Source organism: Gymnoscopelus microlampas (assembly GCF_963454915.1).
Source record: "Gymnoscopelus microlampas genome assembly, chromosome: 8".
NCBI lineage: Eukaryota > Metazoa > Chordata > Actinopteri > Myctophiformes > Myctophidae > Gymnoscopelus > Gymnoscopelus microlampas.
Window position 1 is genome coordinate 43,494,143 of NC_139945.1, and position 23,256 is coordinate 43,517,398.

At 42.0% G+C, this 23,256-nt stretch overlaps 1 protein-coding gene across 1 annotated transcript in view; it reads left to right on the forward strand.

Moving 5' to 3' along the window:
* nectin3a (nectin cell adhesion molecule 3a) overlaps window positions 1–23,256 on the forward strand; it is a 36,809-nt gene that overhangs the window by 7,998 nt on the left and 5,555 nt on the right. The window contains exons 2-5 of the mRNA XM_084064094.1: window positions 12,815–13,162; window positions 18,526–18,825; window positions 20,416–20,533; window positions 20,824–20,975. Coding sequence (XP_083920220.1) covers window positions 12,815–13,162; window positions 18,526–18,825; window positions 20,416–20,533; window positions 20,824–20,975 — 918 coding nt within the window. The remainder of the gene's footprint in view (window positions 1–12,814; window positions 13,163–18,525; window positions 18,826–20,415; window positions 20,534–20,823; window positions 20,976–23,256) is intronic.

The following is a 23,256-nucleotide window of genomic DNA, read 5'->3' on the forward strand; positions in this document are numbered from 1 at the left end:
CACACTGTAGGACCTTTAGTGTGTATAAATGCTAGTGCTTCATTCATACTTTGTCGTATGACGGTGACGCTTGCTCACAGCGTATAGCGACACATTCTGAGCTTGTAGATCGGCTATTTCCGGCGAGCGACGCCATTGTACGACGAAGTGTAAATCAGGCTTAAGGCCGTCTGTTTGAGTGGACACATTGGCCTGCTTGTTTGCTGTTCTTTCAATTGTCTTGCCAAGCATGGGGACACTTTCAGGTCTTTCTTTCTTTACTAGCCCCTATAGGAACCATAAACCATTTACTATACAAACTCTAGCATACAGTAGCATCACGTTTCACTGCCAAAGCTACGTATTTGTATCTCTCAGCTGTGTAGCTGAGTAGAGTCACAAACAAGGATGTACCGATAAAGTATTTTTAAAATGTCTTTTTTAGAACGTTTTTATATTCAGCATTAAAACATTTCGCGCCCGACATGCATGGCCCCAAATAGGCCATCCTACTATATAAACCAGGACGCATTATGTGTGACACCCACCGTCTATTGCGTCTAGCCAACCTGGGTGTCACAAATGTAACGTCCGTATTTGATTGGCCAAGCTTCGTGTGACATAGCGCTCAGATCAGCACTACTAGATTTTCAGGCTGTCTATTTTTGATTGATTGATTGAATACTTTATCAGTCAGAGATGTAAACAGCACGAGGTACAGTCAGACATTTAGGCTAAACTTCTTCATGTACGTATGATTATGTGACCCCAAGAAGACCCCTGATGATTGGGCAAAAGAAAAACCTTGAAGGACAGGAGGCAATTGGGCTGGCACGAGCAAGAAAGCAACAACAACAACACGTGGTGAGACATGCCCGGGCATGCTTATGTGGGTGGTCACGCCCCTTACGCAGGTTGTGTGGGGCGCCTGCTTGGAGGTCACGTATATATGTGACCCCCAAGCAGGCCCCCGATGACTGGGCAAAAGAAAAACCTAGAAGGACAGGAGGCTTGGGCTGGCCGCGGTCAAATAATGTATATGTATTTGACCGCAGACCCCCATCTGAAAATATGTTGTGCCAGGGACCCGCATACAAGATTTGTGTTTCAAAAATATTCCAAATTGTTCTACTTTTTTCAAGATTATTTTGAAAATAGCAGATCTACAAGCTCACAACGCGTCATATAGCGACATGTTGCGAGCTTGTAGATCGGATATTTTCAAATAGCCAATCTATAATATGATTAAAGTGGTTAAATCGATTTTTATGATATTTATTAATTTTGTTGGGGACCCCCCTGGAACCCCCTCAAGATCCTCTAGTCTGGGGGTCCCCGTACCGCACTTTGAGAACCAATGGTCTATGTATTTCTTATTTTTTCTCATTATCTTATTGTTTAATGCTGCTACAGGAGCTGAACAATAAAGATGTTCACTCTACACAAGATGTAACAATGAAGATCACATTGAACCTTAACCACCCAGCATCATATTCTGGGGAGAGCACTAGTTAAAAATGGGAGATCTACAAGGTAACAACGCGTTGTGTTGTAGATCGGCTATTTTTGGCAAAGACATTTTGTGTAGAGGGAAAAAAGTGGTCTAGTAAGTAACTCATGTCCGTTTTACTAAGAATAGAGGGTTTACAGTAAGTTGTTAAATATACAAAGGACTGGAATTTGATCAGGGTTATATATACAATCCCCATCAATACAGATCAATTAAAATATGCTTTGTAATATCTTGTAAATTGCATCCAGACCTAGTAACAACCCCAGAAATGTGTTACTAAGCATGATTGTATTAGCTATTGTGAGTGACTACCTCAGCTGAAAATGGAGATCACTTCTGTCCTTGTTATCGGTCCATAATTATATTGGCAATTCAGCCTCCTCTTGGTCCTCAAAATCTACATTTCAACATCTACTACTAGGACTAGGACTACTATATTTGATGCATGTTTACCTCTTGATGAGTAAATGTTTTTGTACAAAATTAAAAACACTGAAAAGATTAGATAAGTTCAGTGTTTTTACAACACTAGGGTTTTATACTTTGATAATATGATATTGCATTGTTAACTACTGCTAAGCTATCATGCTCTCTTTGTTTGTATTGTCTTGTTTAACAAGACATGGCACAGCACCAAATGTTGAAGAATTCTGCAGCCCTATTGATTAATTCTTAATATATTTCAAGGAATCGTATTACTTTTATCTTCTAAATTAGCTTCCCTCCATTGGGTTCTGTTATTTTTAGAACTGATTTTAAGATTTTGCTGATCATTTTTCCAGACTTGGCTACTGTAGGTGTGGCTGCTAAGGCTAGTTACATCTTAGATCTTCCCTTTGAGATCTCCAGTCCAGAGTCCAAACAGGGCCTTCCTGGTCATCTGGTCTGGTCTATGACAAAAGCAAAGCTATAAAGTGATTGTTTCATTTTTTAAATCCATTCTTAAACCCTTTGTGGGATGTGCAAGGATTCACATCACATGCCAAATAGGCCTACAGTAAGTCAGACGCATTTATTTTCCCTTCTTATAATTTGAATTTACTTTACAAATCAAAAACATGGAATATTTACATGGGTTTATAAATCACCCATGATCTCAGTGATTGTTGCAAATCTCCCAGCAGGGAAATATTTGTCCCATGGATAGGGGGGTAGCATGAGGCTTTGGCCTACGTTTATGTGACAGCCTCAATGATCATGTAAACTTACAAAATGAGGGTCATGTTGAGAAAATGTGTCAGTTGTTGGTTGTTTAAAGAAAAACGAAAATGAGACAATCATGGGAATTATTTTTAAACAAAACAAACGTATTTCCTCCAGGGTATAGCTGTGGCATGTGGGAAACTATGTTTCCACCATGACAGATTAGCCTAATGGTAATGGAAGTACAGTAGCCCATTTAGACCAAGCCAAGGTCACTGAAGTCTGCGATTAAAAGAGGAGTCTTTCTCCCCATTCAGCCCCACCTACTTCCCAAAGGGCCTGATCTATTTCTGTCTGAATGAATGAAAATTGAGCTGAGTTTTATAAGGAAAACGTGTTAGGAAAATACTGTACTTTGAGACTGTTGTGTGTATGGGAAAGTACCTATAGCCTTGTTAGCTCAAATAGTATACAGTGCCCCAGAGTCTCATCTGATCATAGGAGTGTATGTGTCCTTAAAGACGCACTGAAGTGACATTTTCGGGCATTTTATTTTGAAGGTTCAGCCTGAAACGCCGGCTCAACGACTCTAAACCAATCAGAAGGTCCCATCCCTTCAGGCTATGGGACGTTGGATCTCAATCACTTCAGCCGTGGGCAACACGGCTAGTGTTTGTTTACAAGTGAGAGAGAGACGGCCAGTGAAGCGTGTTTGCTACTACCTGGCTTAGTTCTAACCTATAATGTTTTCAGATACATATTTTAGTGTGCAGATGAAGTTTAAAATGAGTAATACACTCATCTTCAATGAGATTCAAAACGGAGTATCTCTGTAATTAAAATCAGCTGTGTTTGAAGAACGTGCAGCTATGGGAATCAAACAGGTGCACGTAATCAAGATTCTTTTATATTCATGAAGGCTGTCTGATGTCATCACGCAGCACGTTTTCGTTTACAGGAAGTAATTAAGATTGGCTTTTTAGGGGCTTTAGATATAAAAATACACAAAAATGGGTTTTTTTCATTTTTTTGGGCATCTATTGTTAGGTGTGCCCATATGATGACCACGGATATGCTCTAAAAGTGTGAAAAACATATTTTTCATTTCACTACACCTTTAAGCATGGTTCACTGCTAGCTATACACTCGAGCATTGTTAGGGAGTCTGGTGTGATGAAAAGCATATTTCTCTGCTCTCCACCCAAATGTTACAGAGCACAGCAGGACGAGTTATGATTGGTTGTTTGTGGTGTTTTTTCAGTTGGAGGGAACCATGCAGAAGCGGCTGCATTAAAACAAACAAGAGGAGTGTGATACTTTGTGCTGTTGCCAGCTAATGCTTAAATAAGACTTGGAACATTTAGGCTACGCTTTTACTGCCACAAAGATTGTCATCGCGAGTTATGCTGCCATGTTTTTGAAATGAACTCCTAATGTGTTTGTTCTGACTATGTGGGCTCAACGTGACACTGTGTGAATGATTTGGTGTTGAAATTAATTAAATGGGTAGCTATCCAACCATAAAACACTGCCTCTTCTGAATGATGTTGTATCTATCTTGTTAATTTGTTACACATTTAGACCTCAAATATTTCATGGCTGTCAGAAGACAATAAGATAATTTCACAGCCCAGAACCCATAGCCTTCTACAGGACACAATCTTTGGGCTATATTTGATGATCTACCAAGTACCAATATAGACACTTCACAAACTACTAACTTTTGCACCCCAGTTTAACTTTCAGCAGCAGTTAAGCATTTGCAGCAGCAGGCTCTCAATCCTTTGGCATCAGCATGTTAGGGATGTCATACACCTGTGCTCTAATTGAGGAACACTCCCATCCTATCCTAACCCCTGACAAGAAAGCCTCCAAATTAGATCATCTCATTCACTTGACAGGGAGAGAAATGTCTGCGTAGCTACTTCAAAAGTATAACCCCCTGGGGGCCGTCCTTCTATGCTTCCCTTGACAGTGTCCTGGAAGACGATTTTGGTGCAAAACTACTTGACTACCAGCAGGATGTTATATATTTATCTGTTTTGTACAAATTGTCTGTCTGCCTGGAAATTAAGGTTAATGCCCAAACCTAGGCCCTTAGTATTATGTGCAGATTGTGTGCATACCTTCACAAATACCTTACCCCCCTCACAACCAACCAATAACACATGACTTCAGAGCTCCAAGGGATGCTGCAGCAATGTTGGTGTTGCTATGGTACAGAAAGGCAGACGCACTGTAGTTCAGTGGTTCTCAACCTGTGGGCCGGGGGCCCACTAGTGGGCCGTGAGGATATTGCAAGTGGGCCGTGAGGGTATATTGCAAGTGGGCCCCCAAATAATTGGCAAAAAAAGACTTTAATGATAATATGACATCACAAAATGTTTTATGAAGAAACAATGTCATGGTATTTCTTCTTTAAAAGTAAACCTTGAGCTAGAAAAAAAAAGTAGAAAAAAAAAGAGTAAACCTTGAAAAAGTTCCATTATCCAAGGTGGAACACAAAAGATCGATTGATCATTAAAATAAACATGCTCTGAAAATACAGTGTTAAGTGACATGCTCAACGTTAGACCCGTGGGCAGACAACAGGAGCGGAGGGGGAGACAAATTTCTTGCGTATTGTCCGTCGAATTTACCATCCTGCGGACTGAACTCAACCTGACGTTCCTTCACCGTACGTTAGCAAGAAGTACCCGTGGCAACCTTTGGGCAGTAGTGAGAAAAAAGTTTTGCTCAGTAATAGGACAGCTAGCCTACATGCTAGCTTGCTTCCTCAGCGCTAGTTTGGTTTATTATTTGGCCATGTTCACCCTGACGTTAATCGTCGCTATTGTTGTAAAGACCCGATGAAGACCTGTGTTGTCCACCACTTCTATAAAAATAATTAGAGTTAGCATCTCCCAAAGAAGTGTTGCCAGATTTTGCGAGAGAAATAAGCAACCAGGTCTATGAAAACGGGAGGCATGCGTTAATCCGACAGACCTTTTCTCCGACTATGTGGCATCCGCGTGCGGTTAGGGTTAGGGTGCGGAAGCGACTAGGCCACATGAGCGCTATTTGAAAATAACAGATCTACAAGCTCACAACGCGTCGCGGTGTTTGTACGGGCCTTTAAGTGGTCAGATGTGTGGGCCGCGAACACTTTCTTCATTTTCAAGTGGGCCCTGCGAACCACTGCTGTAGCTCTTCACAAGTCCTAGGCTGTAGTTATAGTGCATGCTGTTGAAAGGTTGCAACCTATCCTGACACACTGTATGCAAACACTATTGATTTCAGTTTTTCCCTCTAAGCACTGATCTTTAATCAAATGCGACTAGGATGAGAGGGGCACAGAGTCTGTGCTAAAGGGGGGAGCAAGGAGAAAAGGGGTCTTGAAAAGGACAGAGTGACGTATAAAAAGGCCCGGCCTGTCCCATTGAAAAGGCCTGTCAGTTGGTGTTTGTCTCCATCATGAATTAAGTGACTGAAACAGCCTCACACCCTTGCAACATACAATGCTAGGAAGGAAGGGGGTAGATTGGAGCTGGTGTTGCTACTAATGGCTTTTTCACACTGCACAAATATCCCCTACGATAAAGACATGCCATAAAGCAGGCACTTCACCACAACACAGCCACTTGGACACTTGTGTCTCTAACTGATTGAGACAGAGTTATGGGCTACAGAAAGACAAAAAGAAAAGTTCTTGCCGGTCTTTACTGTGGGCATTGTCTGTTTTTTCACGATTCCTCAAGGGATAACAGTGAACGCCCTTTGAATGCCCATTGAGTTCTTTGAGAGCACACAAAGACAGATCGCAGGATGTGCTACCCACCTATGGTGGGTGTTTAAGTTAACTACTGATCAACTTGCAATACAGACTTTATAGAAAGTGAAAAGTTACTGCATCCTTGAGTCAGCATCATCCACTGGGATTCTGTATTTACAATGCTGCCAGCTTATCTTCTTTTTTTGCAAACAATGCAAACAAGGTGGGTGCTGTTGATTATTCCCGACTACCGAGCAATATTGGATGATTGCAGTGCAGGAGCACAAAGAATCCTCACCTCGCTTTCCCTCTCTGATTCAGGTGATGGAAGTGTCTTACTGTAAGAGTTCTACTCCGTTTCCTCTGTATTCCTTCTCATTGACTGGGACTGTGAGTGAAACAACAGACTCCTGAGAGGATAAAGTTGTCAGGAGACAGTTTAGAGAAATTGGGCCATTAAAACCCACAACATTTTCTCTTTTATTGCTGTTCTCAGTTTAGTTGCAGTGTCATTTAGGACAACACAGTAAAATATTAGGATGCTTTGCTGCACAAGTTGTAGAATAAAGACCACACAATGATGAGTTATTTTTAAATATTGACACAAAACATTATGAACAAGTTCATGCTCCGTCTCAAGTATCGCTGGAGTTGGGTTCACTATAGCCATTCAGATCTGTTGTGTCAGTCCATACCACCCTTCGTTATTAAATGGCTCCAAATGGCTATGTTTCGCTGCAAAAGCATTGCTTCAAGTGGTTGTGCTATAATGCAAATTACAAACATGAAAAGGCTGAAGTCTGCACAAAATATGACAACCTTTCAGTGCAGCATGCAGATCATGTCACAGTAGTTTTCTTATGGATAATTCTGTTTTGAAATGGTTTAATTACAAACGCACTATATTGGCTTAAAGCCTTGGGCCAAGACCTCGCTGTCATTGTCAGTGACACCTCACATTATATGCATGGCTGTAGAGTGATTGAACTACCCTGGTCCTATCTCCCTGTCCTAGAATTTTGCATAATGTGCCCGTGAACCTTTGCTATATTTAAAGTTACTCAAACTGCTTTTCATATCTGTACATCTTCTGCTGTTCTCTGACCTTTTGTCACTGGCGTTCATATTTGTTATTTTATTATTGATAGTATACAGTATGTAGACAGGAAATGGGGAGAGAGAGACAGGGAGTGACACCCAGCAAAGGTCGTCGGGATTGGGATTCGAACCCGCGACATGCTATAAGGTATTGCAGCCTAGGTGCCCGGACCGCTAGCCCAGTGGTCCGGGCCCATATTTTTTTAACTGTGTCCTTAGTTTTCCTGGCTTCACTGTATTCTTTTCTTAAGGATGACTGTTCAAAGTCTCCTCTTTTTTGTTCTTAACCACACTGCTTCTCTGTGCGGATCTCATGTCTACATTCCTCTATTGTGAGGTCTTTAGATCATTGACGTGTGAGCAATGCCTAACACAATAATCAATTCATGGAGTTTGTCTACATGAACAGGTCATGTAGTCTATTTTCTTGTTGCACATGAGAGTTTCTGGATTCAGTTCTTTCACTGTAGTCTGATCTTACACGCACAACTTAGCTTTCATTGACAGGATCTCTGGCCAGCAGACGAACCGCCTTTGGGGGAGGTCAGGGCTGAAGCTGGGTCAGAGCTGGGTAGGTGGAGACTTTGGCTCGTTGAGTGGCCGACAGCGAATGTTTGCGCCAGTTGCCTAGCAAATAGGAAGGTTTTGATTTACCATTGCGTCTTTTGAGCAGCTTGTCGCAATTAGTGATGTCAGCAGGGAGAGAAACATTGCTTTCAAAGGGCCGGCGTATCCCTCCCATGAGTTCATTCTTTCCCTGGGTTTCTCAAGGATTGTCTTCGCCAGAAAGTGCAAAAGTGCAATTTTTCTTTCCACATCTCTTTTGTTTGTCAAATTAGGTTATGCAGGCTGGGCTACATCCTGTTTTCTTTTTGCTTTTGCTGCAGGGTACCACATTCTCTCGACCAAATGTAGGGTATTGGTTAGTAAATATCAAATCATTAAAACGAAAGATGACAGCAGCAAAAAATAAATAGAAATTGTATCCTTCTTGAATTACATTTTGCTATGACAGATACAATGGATGTCCAACAATTAGCAGCACTCAGTAAGAATGGCTCAACTTTCTTTTGTGAAATGGCAAAACTTCAACGCACTGCTTACATTTAGTTTCCCTGAAGCATTTTAGATACCGTTTCATGCTGTGCTAGATTGTGCGCTCCGGCTCTGTTCTTCATGGTCTGAGCCGACAATGCCAAGCCCTCACCACACCCCCCACCCCGGCTGTGGGTATCCCATGCAGAAGCCATCTGTCTCTTCTTCTCCCCTAATGGCGAGGGTGGAGGCCGCACAAAGTACTTCCCTTCTTTCTCTCCCTTCAGTGCTTGCCCTCTCTCATCTCTCAAACGCCTACTGTAAAACAAACAATGTAGTGCGGAATGGGTCTAGTTACGTTGCATGCTTTGAGAGGGCTCAGAAAGCTCACATGGAGAGAGAGAGAGAGAGACAGATTACCTACAGCAGCAGTTGGGGTATCGTGTCAGGTGGCTTAAGTATGTAGAGCATGTTTTGGAGAAGGCCCCTGTATGAGACGCGTGTCGTGCCGGGATCAACATAATGTCATGCATGCCAAGCATAAATCGTTTACTGCTACTCCAAAAGGAGTAGATCTTTTTTTTGTTATTGCCCTGTTATCTTTATTAGTCAGCTACTATGTTCCTGTATACCTACTGCAGGATATTATGTGATTATTCAGCTTGTAGTCTGGCTCTGATTCTGCAGGTCTGATGTTTTTTTTTACACAAGGTAGCCTAGCAGAAGCACTTTGTTGCACTGACAGGGGAACGGGGAACAGCTGTTGTGACAGCTCGGCTGGCTGAGGAGTGGAGAATGCATAGCATACACTCCTCTGACCCTGACGGCCAGCCACATGAGTACACCCACAGGACTCTGACAGACGCAATACAAACATACTGGAACACATGCACAACACAACACATTATAAAACGATGTAAATTACGTTAACTAGGTCTCTCCAAGTCCTAGCGATATGAAAAGGCTGGCCGTACTGTCCAACTCTGCCGATTAGTAGTTAACCCATTCAATCCGGGAACGCATATCTGTCATTTAAAGATTTATTTGGCTATTCAAGAATAGCAGATCTACAAGCTACAAACGAGTGCCGCTATGAACTTGTAGATTTGCTATTGCACACTATTTTTTAAAGCGAACATTTGTAACTCAAATCTTTGTACGCATTTTCATGATTTTTCCCAAAAGATTGCAGAAAATATTGCAAAATATTGCAGATCTACTAGCTCATTTTTTTTAGCTTGTATATCTGCTATTTTTTGAATAGACAAAAAAATGACACACAGATGCGTTCCCGGTCTAAATGGGTTAAAAACCTACAACCAGGGGGCAGTTATTCAGGATCAGCCATAGCATGCAACAATTATTATTTCTCAAGTAAAGACCATGCCTTCAAACCACTATAGAATCAAGTTGTTTTTTTTAGATAAGAAAGGTTATGGTGTTAATATGGGCAAACCAAGCACAGAACATGGGACATGTGTGGCATAGACGGCCGTGTTACACTTATCCGGTGACATACGTAAGGATCCCCCATCAGGAACCTAAACAGAAAGGATAGAGGAGAGTGAAGAAGGAAGGGGGGGGGGGGGTGCAATATACAGAGCAAACTGATAGGAAGACGTGGCTGGGTAGGCCTATACGTCGTATATGTCTCGTTGACATGAGGGCAGAGTTGTCATCTGATCTGACTTGATTGTAGACAGGTGTGTGTTAACAGGCGACGTTATCAGGGTTGGTCTTCCCTATTGAACTTCAGTTGTACCAACTGTACCAAGACTCTACCAACTCTTTAAAATGTAGGTCAACAGTGTGTAAAAAAGAAATTGGGAAGAGCAAAGTACTGTAATGCAAAACAGCATGAAACTTTACCACAATACAGCGCAGCACGAGGCAATACTCTAGGATCTACATATCTACAAAAACAAAATGTCTGAATCACACATACACACACTAACTCCTTCCCTGTTTTGGAAGAGAGTAACCGTGTGTGTGTGTGTTTGTGAGAGAGAGAGAGAGAGAGAGAGAGAGAGAGAGAGAGAGAGAGAGAGAGATCCCTGAAATTACAGGGGACGCAAGGACGCATGGGGAACCTCAGCCTTGGCTATACTCCTCACTAGCCAAGATAGCATAGCTGTGGCTTACCACTCATATTCATGCCAAAGACCTAAAATACCAGCCAGTGGACCACTTTTATAAGCTTAACTCCATACACATTCGAGACTAGGTACTAAGTGGAAATTTATGTCTCACAAATATAGGCTAGCCTGCTCTAACTGTAATTGTGTCAACAAAACTGAGACCTATACTTTTTTTTGAATATTTGGATTGGAATTACACTTTGTAACGTTTTTATTAAAAAAGAAAACATTTCCAGTAGTTTTAATGAGGATTATCCCCCCGCCCCCTCAACAACTCAGTCTTGACCAGAATGCTATAAAAGCTCACATAGCCTCTAGTTAAAAATGCTGAAAAATATATGTGGGTATCAGTGAGTCATTTGTATTACACAGAGAGAAAAACTGACGGAGTTTGGGATGTTTTCTTTTTTTGCCCATTCGGGGCTCTATCCATAACGTGTAATTTAAGATTTATTTCAGGTTAGTTTTTTCAAATTTATTTTCCAGGATACTGTCCTTTATTTCCTCTCAGCTGGTTTGTTTTGTTTTGTTTGTGCTAAAACCAAACAAAAATATCAGAAGCAGAATACTCTCAATGTAGCTTCTATGTGAAAAGAAAAAAGTAGTAGTCCTTGACTTGCATTGTTTGTCTCCAATGTTTATTTCCTCCTCTCTTTTGTTCCAAAGTCTGTTTTTCTGCTGTCACAGCTCACGGCATAAATCACCCGATGCTCAACCCCTCTTCACTGGTTTTCTCTACCTCAACTGAATTATAACGTCCAAACGACCAGCTGCTCTCAAAACCGAGTTTACGTGTTGCGCTGAGCTTAAAATAACTTCAATGTGTTCCAAAAAAGAAAAAAAGGAACAAACAAAAAAGTTTCGTGGGCACTGGGCATAGAATCAGAATTTATGGGGGCTCATAATAGAACAAACAAACTAAATATGTATTAAATTGCTAGTTGCGTTTAATCTCGTTTCTTTATCATTTCCTGCTCAGAGGGTGCTCTGACAATTAGCACAAGGGACGGTCTAGATGTCCTGTGGTGAAGGTGTGTTGCTTATTAAGAGGGAGAGCAGAACACACCAAGGGGTGGCCCAGACAAAGTCTGGTTATCCCAGTTAAACCCTCCTTGAAAACCCCACCATTGACTGTTCAGTCTGGAAAAACACCACCTTCATATCTGAAGTATATGATTATTACAATTGCTTACGTACGACTATAGGAGAAGTAGTAGTTTTGATGATGTGCTTGTCAAAGGGGAACATGGGACCCCATAGGCTAATCCAAATAATCATGTAACCTGGCAGAGACTTGCTGCTACTCTGATATTTGGGATCACATTTGTAAAAACAGAAGAGATTTTATTTATTTATTTATTTATAATTGTTTTGCCAGGGACAGTGCACATTAATCAACATTTCAGTTTTCACATCAATGCAAATGAGCCAGAGTTTTCATCTGTTGTCCCTGGGCAGGTTGTTAAAATTGGTGATCATTAACTATCAATACAAAACAAAACTAGACAAAGTACAGAAGATTACAATTACGGTATATATATGGTATTATAGAATATCTCTGAGGCATTATATTTGTTATTCTATGCTTTATTATTCTATGCTTCATTCCATGTGTTTATTGCACTCAGGTCTATTGAACATACAGTACATTAACCCATTAAGACCATGAGAAAAATGAACCTGAGGCCAATTCTAACAGTTTTATGAAAAATGTATGTTATAACAGTGGTTCTCAAACCTTTTCATGTCAATGACCTCCAAAATGATATATATTTGGCCACGGACCCCACCCCCCCATCTCAAAATATTCCAGTTAAACAATTTCACTTTGAAATATATATTTTTTAAAGATTTGCACAAAGGTTCACGATTTAAAAAAAATAGCAGATCTACAAGCTCGCAGCACGGCACACAGTGACGCGCTGTGAGCCTGTATATCTGCTATTTTTGAAGCCAAAGTATAAAATAATGGTTAAAGTGGGTAAAATCTAAAATGACACAGATGCGTTCCCGGTTTTAATGAAAATAAAATAACTATTGAATGAAGTAATTGTGATCTCGATGTCCTTCCACTTTCCGAAAAGCAATTTTGAGCCCCTTCCAAATGAATTCTGGTATCAAACAATGATGTCTCCTTGTTTCTGAATCTTCCCACAGATGTGAGCAGTAACCAGGTGGTGGTTCCAGAAAAAGTAAACGCAGTTCTGGGGAAGAACATCACACTAGGCTGCAGGATAGAGGTGGGCTCCAATCTCAGCCTGACACAGAGCTCATGGGAACGACGTCTGCCCTCGGGCCCCATCACCCTGGCCGTTTTCAATCCTCAGTTCGGCATTTCCATCTCCAAAGAGTACTCCAAACGTGTCTCCTTCCTGTCCCCCTCGGTGTATGATGCCACGATCGTTCTGGAAGGAGTGGGCTTTGCAGACATTGGGTCCTACACTTGTAAAGTGGCCACTTTTCCTCTGGGCAACACGCAAGCGTCGACGACAGTTAACGTGTTCGGTAAGGAGTAGAACTCAATGTCAATTATGTCATTGTCACATGTCATTTTTTATTTTCTCCCTCTTTTGGACAGTGCCTTTTGTGCAGATATCATGCTGAACAAGCCATACTATGTTTTGAATTACAGTGTTGAAACTAGTTGAGCTGCATCATCTGTAGCTTAAAATATTTTTTCATTCAGTTTCATATTTTCTATACATCGGCGACATACATTACACGTTATTTGGTCTCCAAATGCCCCCCCCCCCCCCACACCCAAATGTTCATCTTAAAACTCCACCCTTGGTAACTTCCATTGTCATTGTCTACCTTGTGTGACCCCTGCCTGCACACCTGTACACCTCACAGCCTCGGTCACAGTTTGAGAACATTGTTGAGGGTGAGATTAGGGGTAGCACAGGTCGCCACTAAGTGTATGCGCCCTGGAGGGATCAATTACTCCCCAAGCCCACAAGCTCTTCAATTACTACCTGGAACAGAGGCCATTCACATCTAAATCCCTGCATAGAATCCACGGCTGTGCACAAGTCGCTGCAGTGTGGTCCCGCTCAACCTCGCTAATCTCCAAGTCACTCACACTTGACGAAATGCACTGCACTAGTAAGAAAAGATGTTAGGGTGATAAGAAACTTCCCTTTAAATACCTTGGGTTGACACTTTTTAGATATACTGTTTTTAGTGTGGAGGCCTCTCGGCAAAATGGGAGAGCTCTTCAGAGTTCTTTATAAATATTCATGTGCCTTGCCTTTGCCTCAGTACAAGCCGTATGTTACACTGATTTGCAGTCTTAATCTAAACAAAAAACACACACACACACACACACACACACACACACACACAGGCAGGCCCTCATGCCTCACCTTTCCTTGCTTTCTGCCAAGTGGATTGCATAATTCATGGTGTATACACAATAGACTCATGTACATTATTTCACACAGTATACACACATAAACCCCTTTCTGTGCTGTTCTGTGGTCAGCATATGTTTCAGGGCCTAATAATGGTTGGTTAGGTTGGATCTGAGGCTGTGCTGAGAGCTGGAGATTGCTCTGTAGGCAGTAGTTTCACATCTCTCTCCAGAGACCCAGGGAAGCTCTGATGACTAATGAGAGCAACATTAAGTGCTGCTGTGACAGCCACAGTGTCTGGGACCTCACAGAGTTCAATTACACCTTACTTTCTTCACTTCTTAGCAGCTCCAGTGGTGTACATCAAAAAAGTAGATGCTTCTTTAAAATTAGATTCTGATGTAATTAGATGTGATTACTTTAAATATATGTATTATTTTCTGCAGCATGGCAATTGAGTAATTAGGTTACTCAGTCCGTAGGGTATGTTTCTTACACAGTGCAGGGCAATTATGAAGCCCTCAACTCAGCAATTTTATGTTCCCACATCAGTGTCTCGTTCATTGCTGCCTTGTTTTAGGTTGACATGTGCCTTCTTCCTTGAGAGCATTTTATCTCCAGGGAAACATGATATTAATAGAGTTTCCATTTTATAATAACTCAGCATTCCTAAAACATGAGAAAGATGCAATGCAATTGTTCAGTGAATCAGTGAGTATATCAGTTTGTATGGGTTATTCATGCAGTATAGTTGTATGTAGTTGTAGTATGTAAACTATATATTGGGCATTTGTTTACATCCTGTCCATAATCACTGCATTGAGTATTAGGAGCACTTCACCCATTTCCTACCCATTATATTCATATAATTGTATTCACTTCTCACTAATGCTCTTCATTATAAGATGGCATCATTTCTGTCTACTTGTTTCAGAGGAGGGCTGTGGACAGTTCAGAAACCTGCCTACCAATGGCATCATCAATGGGGATTCCAGGCTAATAGAAACTACCCTTTATCTTCCTGGCAAGCTAGCATGCTGAGATAGAAGCCATTATTCTTACATATAAAAAAGAAAAAAATACCAAACCTGCCTACCGATGATGTCACTGGTAGGCAGGTTTCTAAACTGTCCACAGTCTTCCTCTGAGACACAGTAGACAGAAATGGTGCTATATTACAATATGCCTTAGGTTGTAGGGAGGTGCTTTCAGGCAGGACAGGGACAAACGCCTAAGGGCGCTTTGTATTTATTTAAAAAATAGCAGATCTACAAGGTCACAATGCATCGCTGCGCATTGTGAGCCTATAGAACGGCTATTTTTGCTACTTTTGTGACACTGTGGTATGATGAAGTAGGGAATTGATTTACGAAAAAACTTAAAATGTTGAATATGGAGATAAAACACATTCTGCCTGACAGCGACGATATAGAACTTCACAGTAAAGTTTTTTTGTATTATTATTATTTTTTTCAATGTGTACATCAACTCTACAATATACAATACTTATAATTCATAATAGTTTATAAAACACCTGGGTGCCAAAAATTGGCTGCTGTAGCTACATTTAATGAATGAATGAAAACCATGGAAGATCTTTATATGTAATACATAACGTTTCTTGACAGAGGCTCATGTACATGTACTTGTATGACTCGCTCACTCATTTGTCACTAGGTTCATGCAAACACCCCCAAAGCATTTAATCATGACCCAAGCAGTTCTGGAGGAATTGAGCTTCATGAGCCAAAGGTCCCCACCCTTAAACAACAGGAAGGAACTAGAACAGGAAATATACTAACATTGATACTGCAAGAATTAGAATGACCTTTTGTTTTGAACTGCTGCCAAGTCAGTGGGAAAGCAAATGTGCAACGACAACAAAAAACCCACAAACAGTGATTAAAAAAGCTGTATTCATATATGATGGTATTATTTGGACTAATATTGCAGCATATTCCTCAAATACTCAGCGAGCCTTAGAATTACCTGTCATCCAGCCATAAGCAGCTTAATTCACTCTCTTTTCTAACAAATACTCTGCTTATTGAAGTCAGCGCCATTGTCTGATATGCTGAGTCATGAAATTGAATGAATCAGTTGCATAGAGGGGTAACAAGAGTTCCATACTGTATGGAGATTCATGTTACCCATCGCTATATGACACCACGTAGTTGTAGACCTAATATTAATCACCTGAACGCTTTGAAATAACACAACCGGTATATGCCGTGTACCTTTGGTGCAAGTTATAGTACCAATATCCAAACCATAATGTATCACCCTTGACTTCCCAGGTAAATCCTATACAGAATGATACTGTAGATTCTCCCCCACTCTTGCTGCATTAGTGCTCTGTATGCATAAGTGGAACAGAGTGTTGCTGGGTGGGAAAGGGCCCATGCAGGCAGTTGGCTGTCTGACGGGAAATCGTTACTCTCTCCACTCCACAAAATAAGAGCCAATGCCTCCGCACCCGCCCTCCGTGACAGCTTCTCCAAATTAACACGTTCCTTTGATTTGGTTATTCTGTGGGCCTCCAGACACAGAAGAGCTACTGTGGGGTTTGTCGCAGGGCCCGGGGAGAGGGGCCGAGAAAAGCGGGTAAAGAATGCGAGGCAGGCGTCTGCGGGCGGCAGCCCTGCCCCCCTGCAAGGCAGCACAGGAGACTCCAAAGTTATTTTTGGTACGCAGGGGTGTCAGAGGTTATGAAGATTTGTTGTTGTGCTTTCTTGCCCAGCTGGCGACGATGGGGGGGGGGGCATATGTCGCGAGGTGACAGCCTTGTCTTGGAGATTTGATTGATGTGTGTGCGCGCCCCACATTTTAAGACAGCCACTGTTACAGTAAGTGGAGCAACTGTTTGTGCTGTTGTAAGAGGCAGAGATATATGGAGGGAGGGTATGGGGGTGGAGGCGGAGGTAGATGTAGACCGGAGGTGGGGCGGGCCACGGGAAGACAGGACAGGGGGAAAAGGGAAAGCCCAGGGAAGTAGCCTAATGATGGAAAAGACTGAAAGCCTACACCCGACGTTCTGGATGTAACCTGTAGCCAGCATTGGACTGAATGTGCTTTTCAGCCTAGCTATTGTTGCCTCCTACTCTCTCTCTGCACACACTCTTTTTGTCTCTTCCCTGAGGGCCACTCTCTTCACTGCACTGCACTGCAAGATCTCTGCCAAACTTTCCCAGTCAGTGCTGCTTAGAGGTTATGATCATGAAAGTGTCACATCGGTTTTTAAAGTCGAGGCCAGCTGAAGTGCTGCTCCGTTCTTACACAACAGGTAGAGAGAGGGCTGTGTTACATCGGCCACTTCCTTCTCACATGGATCTGTTATGCCTTCCTATTGAAAAAATCTGTGTTACCCCCCCCCCTTCCCCAGTTTATTCCGAGTCTTTCTCAGGAAGCCAATGTAACATTACCCTCGCTCTATAGCACTGAAACGCGCACAGTAACCCTACTCCTCAGTTCAGAACACCACACAATCAAATACAGACACACCACAGCACATGACAGTATGACTTGACTGTTATTGCCAATGCCCACCATATTGAGTAGTTTTCCAGAAATCCAATGCATATAGCTCATGCTCTGTAGCCTTTAAGAAACGTCACTATTCATTAAGAGGAGATGTTTTTACTGGTGCTTTTCGTTACGTTTGAAGAAAGAAGACAAAGTGATACAGTGCAGCTCAAGTTTATAGAGATGTTTCACTATATCCATTAAGATGTAGCGAGCCAACGTTTCTGTTCAATATTACTCTTTCACAAACACAATGCATCTTTGACGTATGGGGCACAACAATGAACACAGCCCAGTCCCCAGTGAAGTTCTCCTATGTGATCAAATGGCATGGTTCATCAATTTTTAATAAATACCAATTCAATAGGGGAAATCAATCTAGTGTTTCTGACAGCTAAGTGTACCGAGGGCCACTTCCCTCTGTCCATATTCTCAACCTTGTTTTATGGTAGCTATTATTTATTCATATACATATACAAGAGATCAATATTCATTTTGTAATCTATTCTACATTCCGTCTTTCCCATCTGTCACTCGCTGCGCCATTACCCATCTCTCTCTCCCTTCCCTCCCTCTCTCTCTCTCTCTCTCCCACCTCCTCTTGCTCCTCTCTGTTTTAGGCCTGTCACAATTATTACATAATCGCCTAATCGCAATTATTTTGTTGAAATCATAATTGTCATAGTCGTTTCAATGTTGAAAAAGGTCCATCCATTTTCAAACGTTATTCAAAAATATCAGATCTACAAGCTATTTACGCTATTTTTTACATTTGTTTTTAAAGTACAAAATTATTTGTCATATCTTTCTTATGGAATTTTTGATTACGAAGCCTAATGGCCAAACAGAAATGTACATTTTATTCATATATGTTCCAATGTTCAATGCCAAAAACACAATTAAATCGTCAATCGCAATTATCTGTGTGTCGATTAATCGCCAACTTAAATTGTGTAATCATGACAGCCCCTATATCTCTGTTCTCTCCCACAGTGGAGCCCAAGGTCTACGTGTCGGCGGGCCCCGCGGCTCTGCTGGACGGCGGCAACGAGACGGTGGTGGCCACCTGCATAGCGGAGCGCGGCCGACCCACCGCCCAGGTGTCCTGGGAGACGGAGCTGTCCGGGCGCTCCGAGGCGGTGACGCACGACGAGCCCAACGGCACCACCACCACCCAGGTGCGCTACATCTGGTCACCCCGAAGCCACGCCCAGGGACAGACCCTCACCTGCGTGGTGCGCCACCCGGCCTTGCTGACCGAGTTCCGCATACCCTTCGTGCTCAACGTGCAGTGTGAGTGTTCTGGTCAAGACTCCCAAGAAAGACCAATTTATTATACCTCTAACGTCAGTGGTTCTCAAACCTTTTCATGTGAAGGACCCCCAAAATGATACATGTTTGGCCGCGGACCCCCATCTCGTATTTTGTTCCAGGGACCCCCAGAAGCAAAGATTTGAGTTAAACATGTTCGCTTAAAAAAAAATATATATATTCAAAGATTTGCAAATATTTTCAAGATTTTTCAAAAATAGCAGATCTACAAGCTCATAGCGCGGCACTCAATTGATTGTGACGCTATATTAACTAATTTGGCTGGGGACCCCCTGGTACCCTACAAGGACCCCTGGGGGTCCCCAGACCCCACTTTGAGAACCAATGCTCTACGTCACGGGATTAAGCCAACTACACACGTTCCAGTATGCCAGAATAGTAGCTATTAGCCCCTTTTTTCGGATTTGTGACAGATATTTGAGTTGGTTTTGTGTTAGTCTTTGTGCAGTTGTCCTGTTAATTGTCAGACGCAGGTTCTGTTCATGTTGCTCGCACCCCTTGATGTGGGAGGTACAGTATATCTTATCTATATTAACCCGCGCTGATAGCTTGATTTATGAACGCTCTGCTCCCTATCTTTCCGCTGTTGCCCATAAAAGGGCCATTTAAGACCCATCTTAATGTTATAATCATTGATGCATACTTCCCTGGCCAGCTCAACTGGGAGATATTATCTGTTTGGACTGCGTGAGTGCAGGCTAATGAAGGTATTTTATGAAATATTGATCAAGCCTCAGCAGCAGCAACAGTAGCAGGGGGTTGCAGGAGAAAGCGGATGGAGAGATGCACAAAGGCAAGGTTAATACAGGAAGAAAGAGGCTTTCGAGCTCAATAAATCATGTCAAATGCAGAGGCAGGGGATTTTAAGTGCAGAAGTAGTCCAATTTCAACATTGAACTGTGCAAACATAGGTCAGAAGGTGCTCATGATCAGATGTCCTCTTCCTCGGCACAATAAGTTCCTCATTTGCTCTGCAGAGAAATCAAAAGGAGAAAATGGATATCTGAGTCACTGTTGACTTCGTTTTATTACAGTGGCATCTGTTTGGGTTTATTTAGGTAACATCTTGCTTCCCTTTGTTTGTACTGTATCTCAGTGTGCAGAAGAGGTTATTAGGCTACTATCTACTCCTACAGCACATCGCATCATGTCTGAGTGGCTGTTGTTTTCTAGCGCCCCACCATGTCAGGGAACTTGTTTGTACTCTTGGCTTCTGTCCACCAGCATAGCAATTTTTCCACTCGAGTAGTTTGCTGTTTTTGTTTTTGGTTTGGCATCAGTATAGAGTTTATAACGTTTCTTCATTCCTTAAAAGCTCATTTGTCAGCCTGCTCTCTGAGGTGACATTGACACGTTATGAAGTACACAACATTTACCCCCCTTTTTTAAATTAATTAACCTTTTTGATAATCCATCATCTTTTGTGTGAATTTACTCTCTTACAAGATGAAAGAATCCAGGAGCCACAAGTTAAATGTTTGATATGAATGTGTTTTGTCTAGTTTGTATTGCTTACAAACACAGTTTTTTTGTTTTGTTTTGTTTTTATAGTTGCACCAGTGGTGTCAATAGTGGGAAATGACAAGAACTGGTATGTGGGACAAGAGAATGTAAGGCTCGACTGTGGTGCCAAAGCCAACCCACCTGCCCATCACTTCACTTGGATCAGGTCAGTGTTATCTCTTGTAAACACATATCAGACTGGTGTCTAATGGACACACATCAGAGCACATTGAAATATGAAAAATATGAAAGTATATAGAAACTTAAACCCTATATACTATTGACCTGAGTCCCCCAGAGGTCTATACTAAGCCCCCTCTTTTTTCCCTTTACACCGAATCTCTTGGGCGAAAATAGCCGTAGATCAGCTTTTTTCACAGAATGTTTGCCTCAGAAAACGAATGCAAGAGTTTATCACATGTGGTTAAGTATTAATAATGTAACGTTTTTGTTCAGGATGGATAGTCCAATGCCTGAGGGTGTAGAGATAGCCAACAAAAGCTTCATCTTCACGCGACCTCTGGAGCGTAATGACTCAGGAGTGTACCGTTGTGAGGCGATGAATGACGTTGGTCGGCGCAGTGAAGACGTGCACTTTTGGATACAAGGTACGTTTCAAAAAAGAGGTCTATCTATTTCTCTTTCTCTCTCTCTCTCCCCCTCTCTCTCTCTCTCTCTCTCTCAACACCATTTTATTTTATTTTACAATGTGAGCTGGACTAAATCACCCTGAGGCTACACAGGCAAATCCTCAGTGTTCATTTATGGATTCGTGATTCTAAGGGTCCATTTAAATACATACAGTATGTGCACTCTCAGAGTTAAGTTAGCATTCAGGATTTTACAGTGCATAAGAGAGAAATCTCCATGCACCTCATGGTGTTTATTGTGCTTCCCCAATACGTCAACATGTAATATTACCCTAGGTTAAACAATTCAAGCAGAGTTAAGCCTCTATATAGATGTCCCTGCCCAGCTCCACTTTCACACATTCCTGGCACCAGGAGAGCAAATAACACACGTACACAGTATCAGTACCGCAACGTTTGACTGTTGTGGTTTTGGCCACATTAGATTTGTCAGATAGGACAGAGAGTGTTTTCCCCTGCCGCTCAAGAGCACAGTCAGCAAAGTGTGCACCAATGTAGCCCTCTTTCCCCACTTCTTCAAGGTCAGGTTTCAGAGTTGGACTCTATGATTCCCATTCAGGGATCCACAGCGCATGGACTGAATGATTTTCTCATCCCATAAAAAGGGGATTTTTGTGGTCAGTCATCATGCTGTTGTAATGCTCATCAAAGATGTGATTTGTGATTTATTGTAGTTCAATACCACCATCTGTTTAAAATCAACGATCCAACACAGGGTTTCCCCAATTCTGCCAAAAGGGATTTTGTTTTTGTTATTTTTTTTTCCCCTGAATTTGGCAAATTCTCTCAATTTGCCTCCTGCTCCCCTATCATGACGTCAGTATGGGTCGCAGAACACACACGCAGCACAAGGAAACATTCCTGTCTGTCTCCTCTCTCTGTTTGCGTGATTTGTTCCTGTTGTGCATTTTTCACAAGTCGGGCATGGATCATGAGAACTCTGCATCCTTCCGTTCTGTTTTCATTCTCCTTCATTTCTCCTTTTTAATCCGCGTCCAAGCACAACAACTGCTGCCTTCAGACGCACATTCCCTCGGCAGCACACACTATCCCTCCTCACTCCTTCCTCACTGTTGAGTGAGCTGGATGGACACCAAAAGGGTCTGTCAGCCTCCATCTGTTTATAGACCGGTTAGGAGTCCTGCAAGTACAGTTGATATTGTCGCTGTTGGGCAGAAACCTTGTATGTCCAAAACAGTTACTTTTCAGGAAATGGGGAAAAAAATAACTTGTGTTCCAGAGGATCCAATGTAGTTATTATTTAGTCATAAGCTCTTGTTAATACTTTTCATTGGCTAAATATTTATAAATTCCCACAGACAGACTTAACCACTTTAAATCTGTGTCTTAGGCGGAAATATTCAAAAACTGTTCATAAGTAGCCAAAATAGCTGATTTACAAGTTCACAACACGACACATTATGAGCTTGTAGAATGGCTTTTCCCACCACTTTTGTGCTACACTTTCATACGACAAAGTATAAAATAGGGCATTCATTTATGAAAATGAAAAAAATATGAAACGTGGAGATACAAGGTTTCTTCCCCGACAGCGACGATATCCTGTCCAGGAAGGACTCTTGCACTGTGCAATTCTCTCTCCACTTCTCCTGTCCAATATGAGCACTTGGACACACTACTGCCTCCTCCTGCTCCTCTCCCCCGTAGAGATGGCCAGGTTGAGCCTGTGGCCGGCACAGCTATAGTGCTCCCCCCATCCCCCATCCCCCCATCCCCCCATCCCCCCTCCCTCCGTGGTGTGACTATTTCGCATTCCCAGTTGTCTCTGTGGCCTTGTGGATTTGGCTGCTGGTGTCTGTGAATCAGCTACTTTGTCACTGTGATGCACAGCACTACATAAGGCCATGTTGTTCGTCTCCGGTGGGGAGGGGCTGGTTTTTGAGGCTGGTGACACAGTGGGTTGAGCGAGGGCTGGCGAGTGAAGTGATATGCCAATATGTTATTTCACTGACCTTGATCGGTCTTCCCTTTGTAATGTTTTTTTTTTTTTACAAAAATGTATCACACCCTTTTTAACCCATTAAGACCAGGAAAGCAGCTGTCATTTTTGATTGTAACCACTTTGACCATTATCTTATACTTTGGCTGTTCAAAAATAGCAGATATACGAGCTCAAAGTGCAGCACTCTCTGACCTTGTAGATCTGGATTTTTTTTAAATCATCAATTTTTTGCAAATCTTTGAATATATATATATATTTTTTAAGCGAACATTTGTA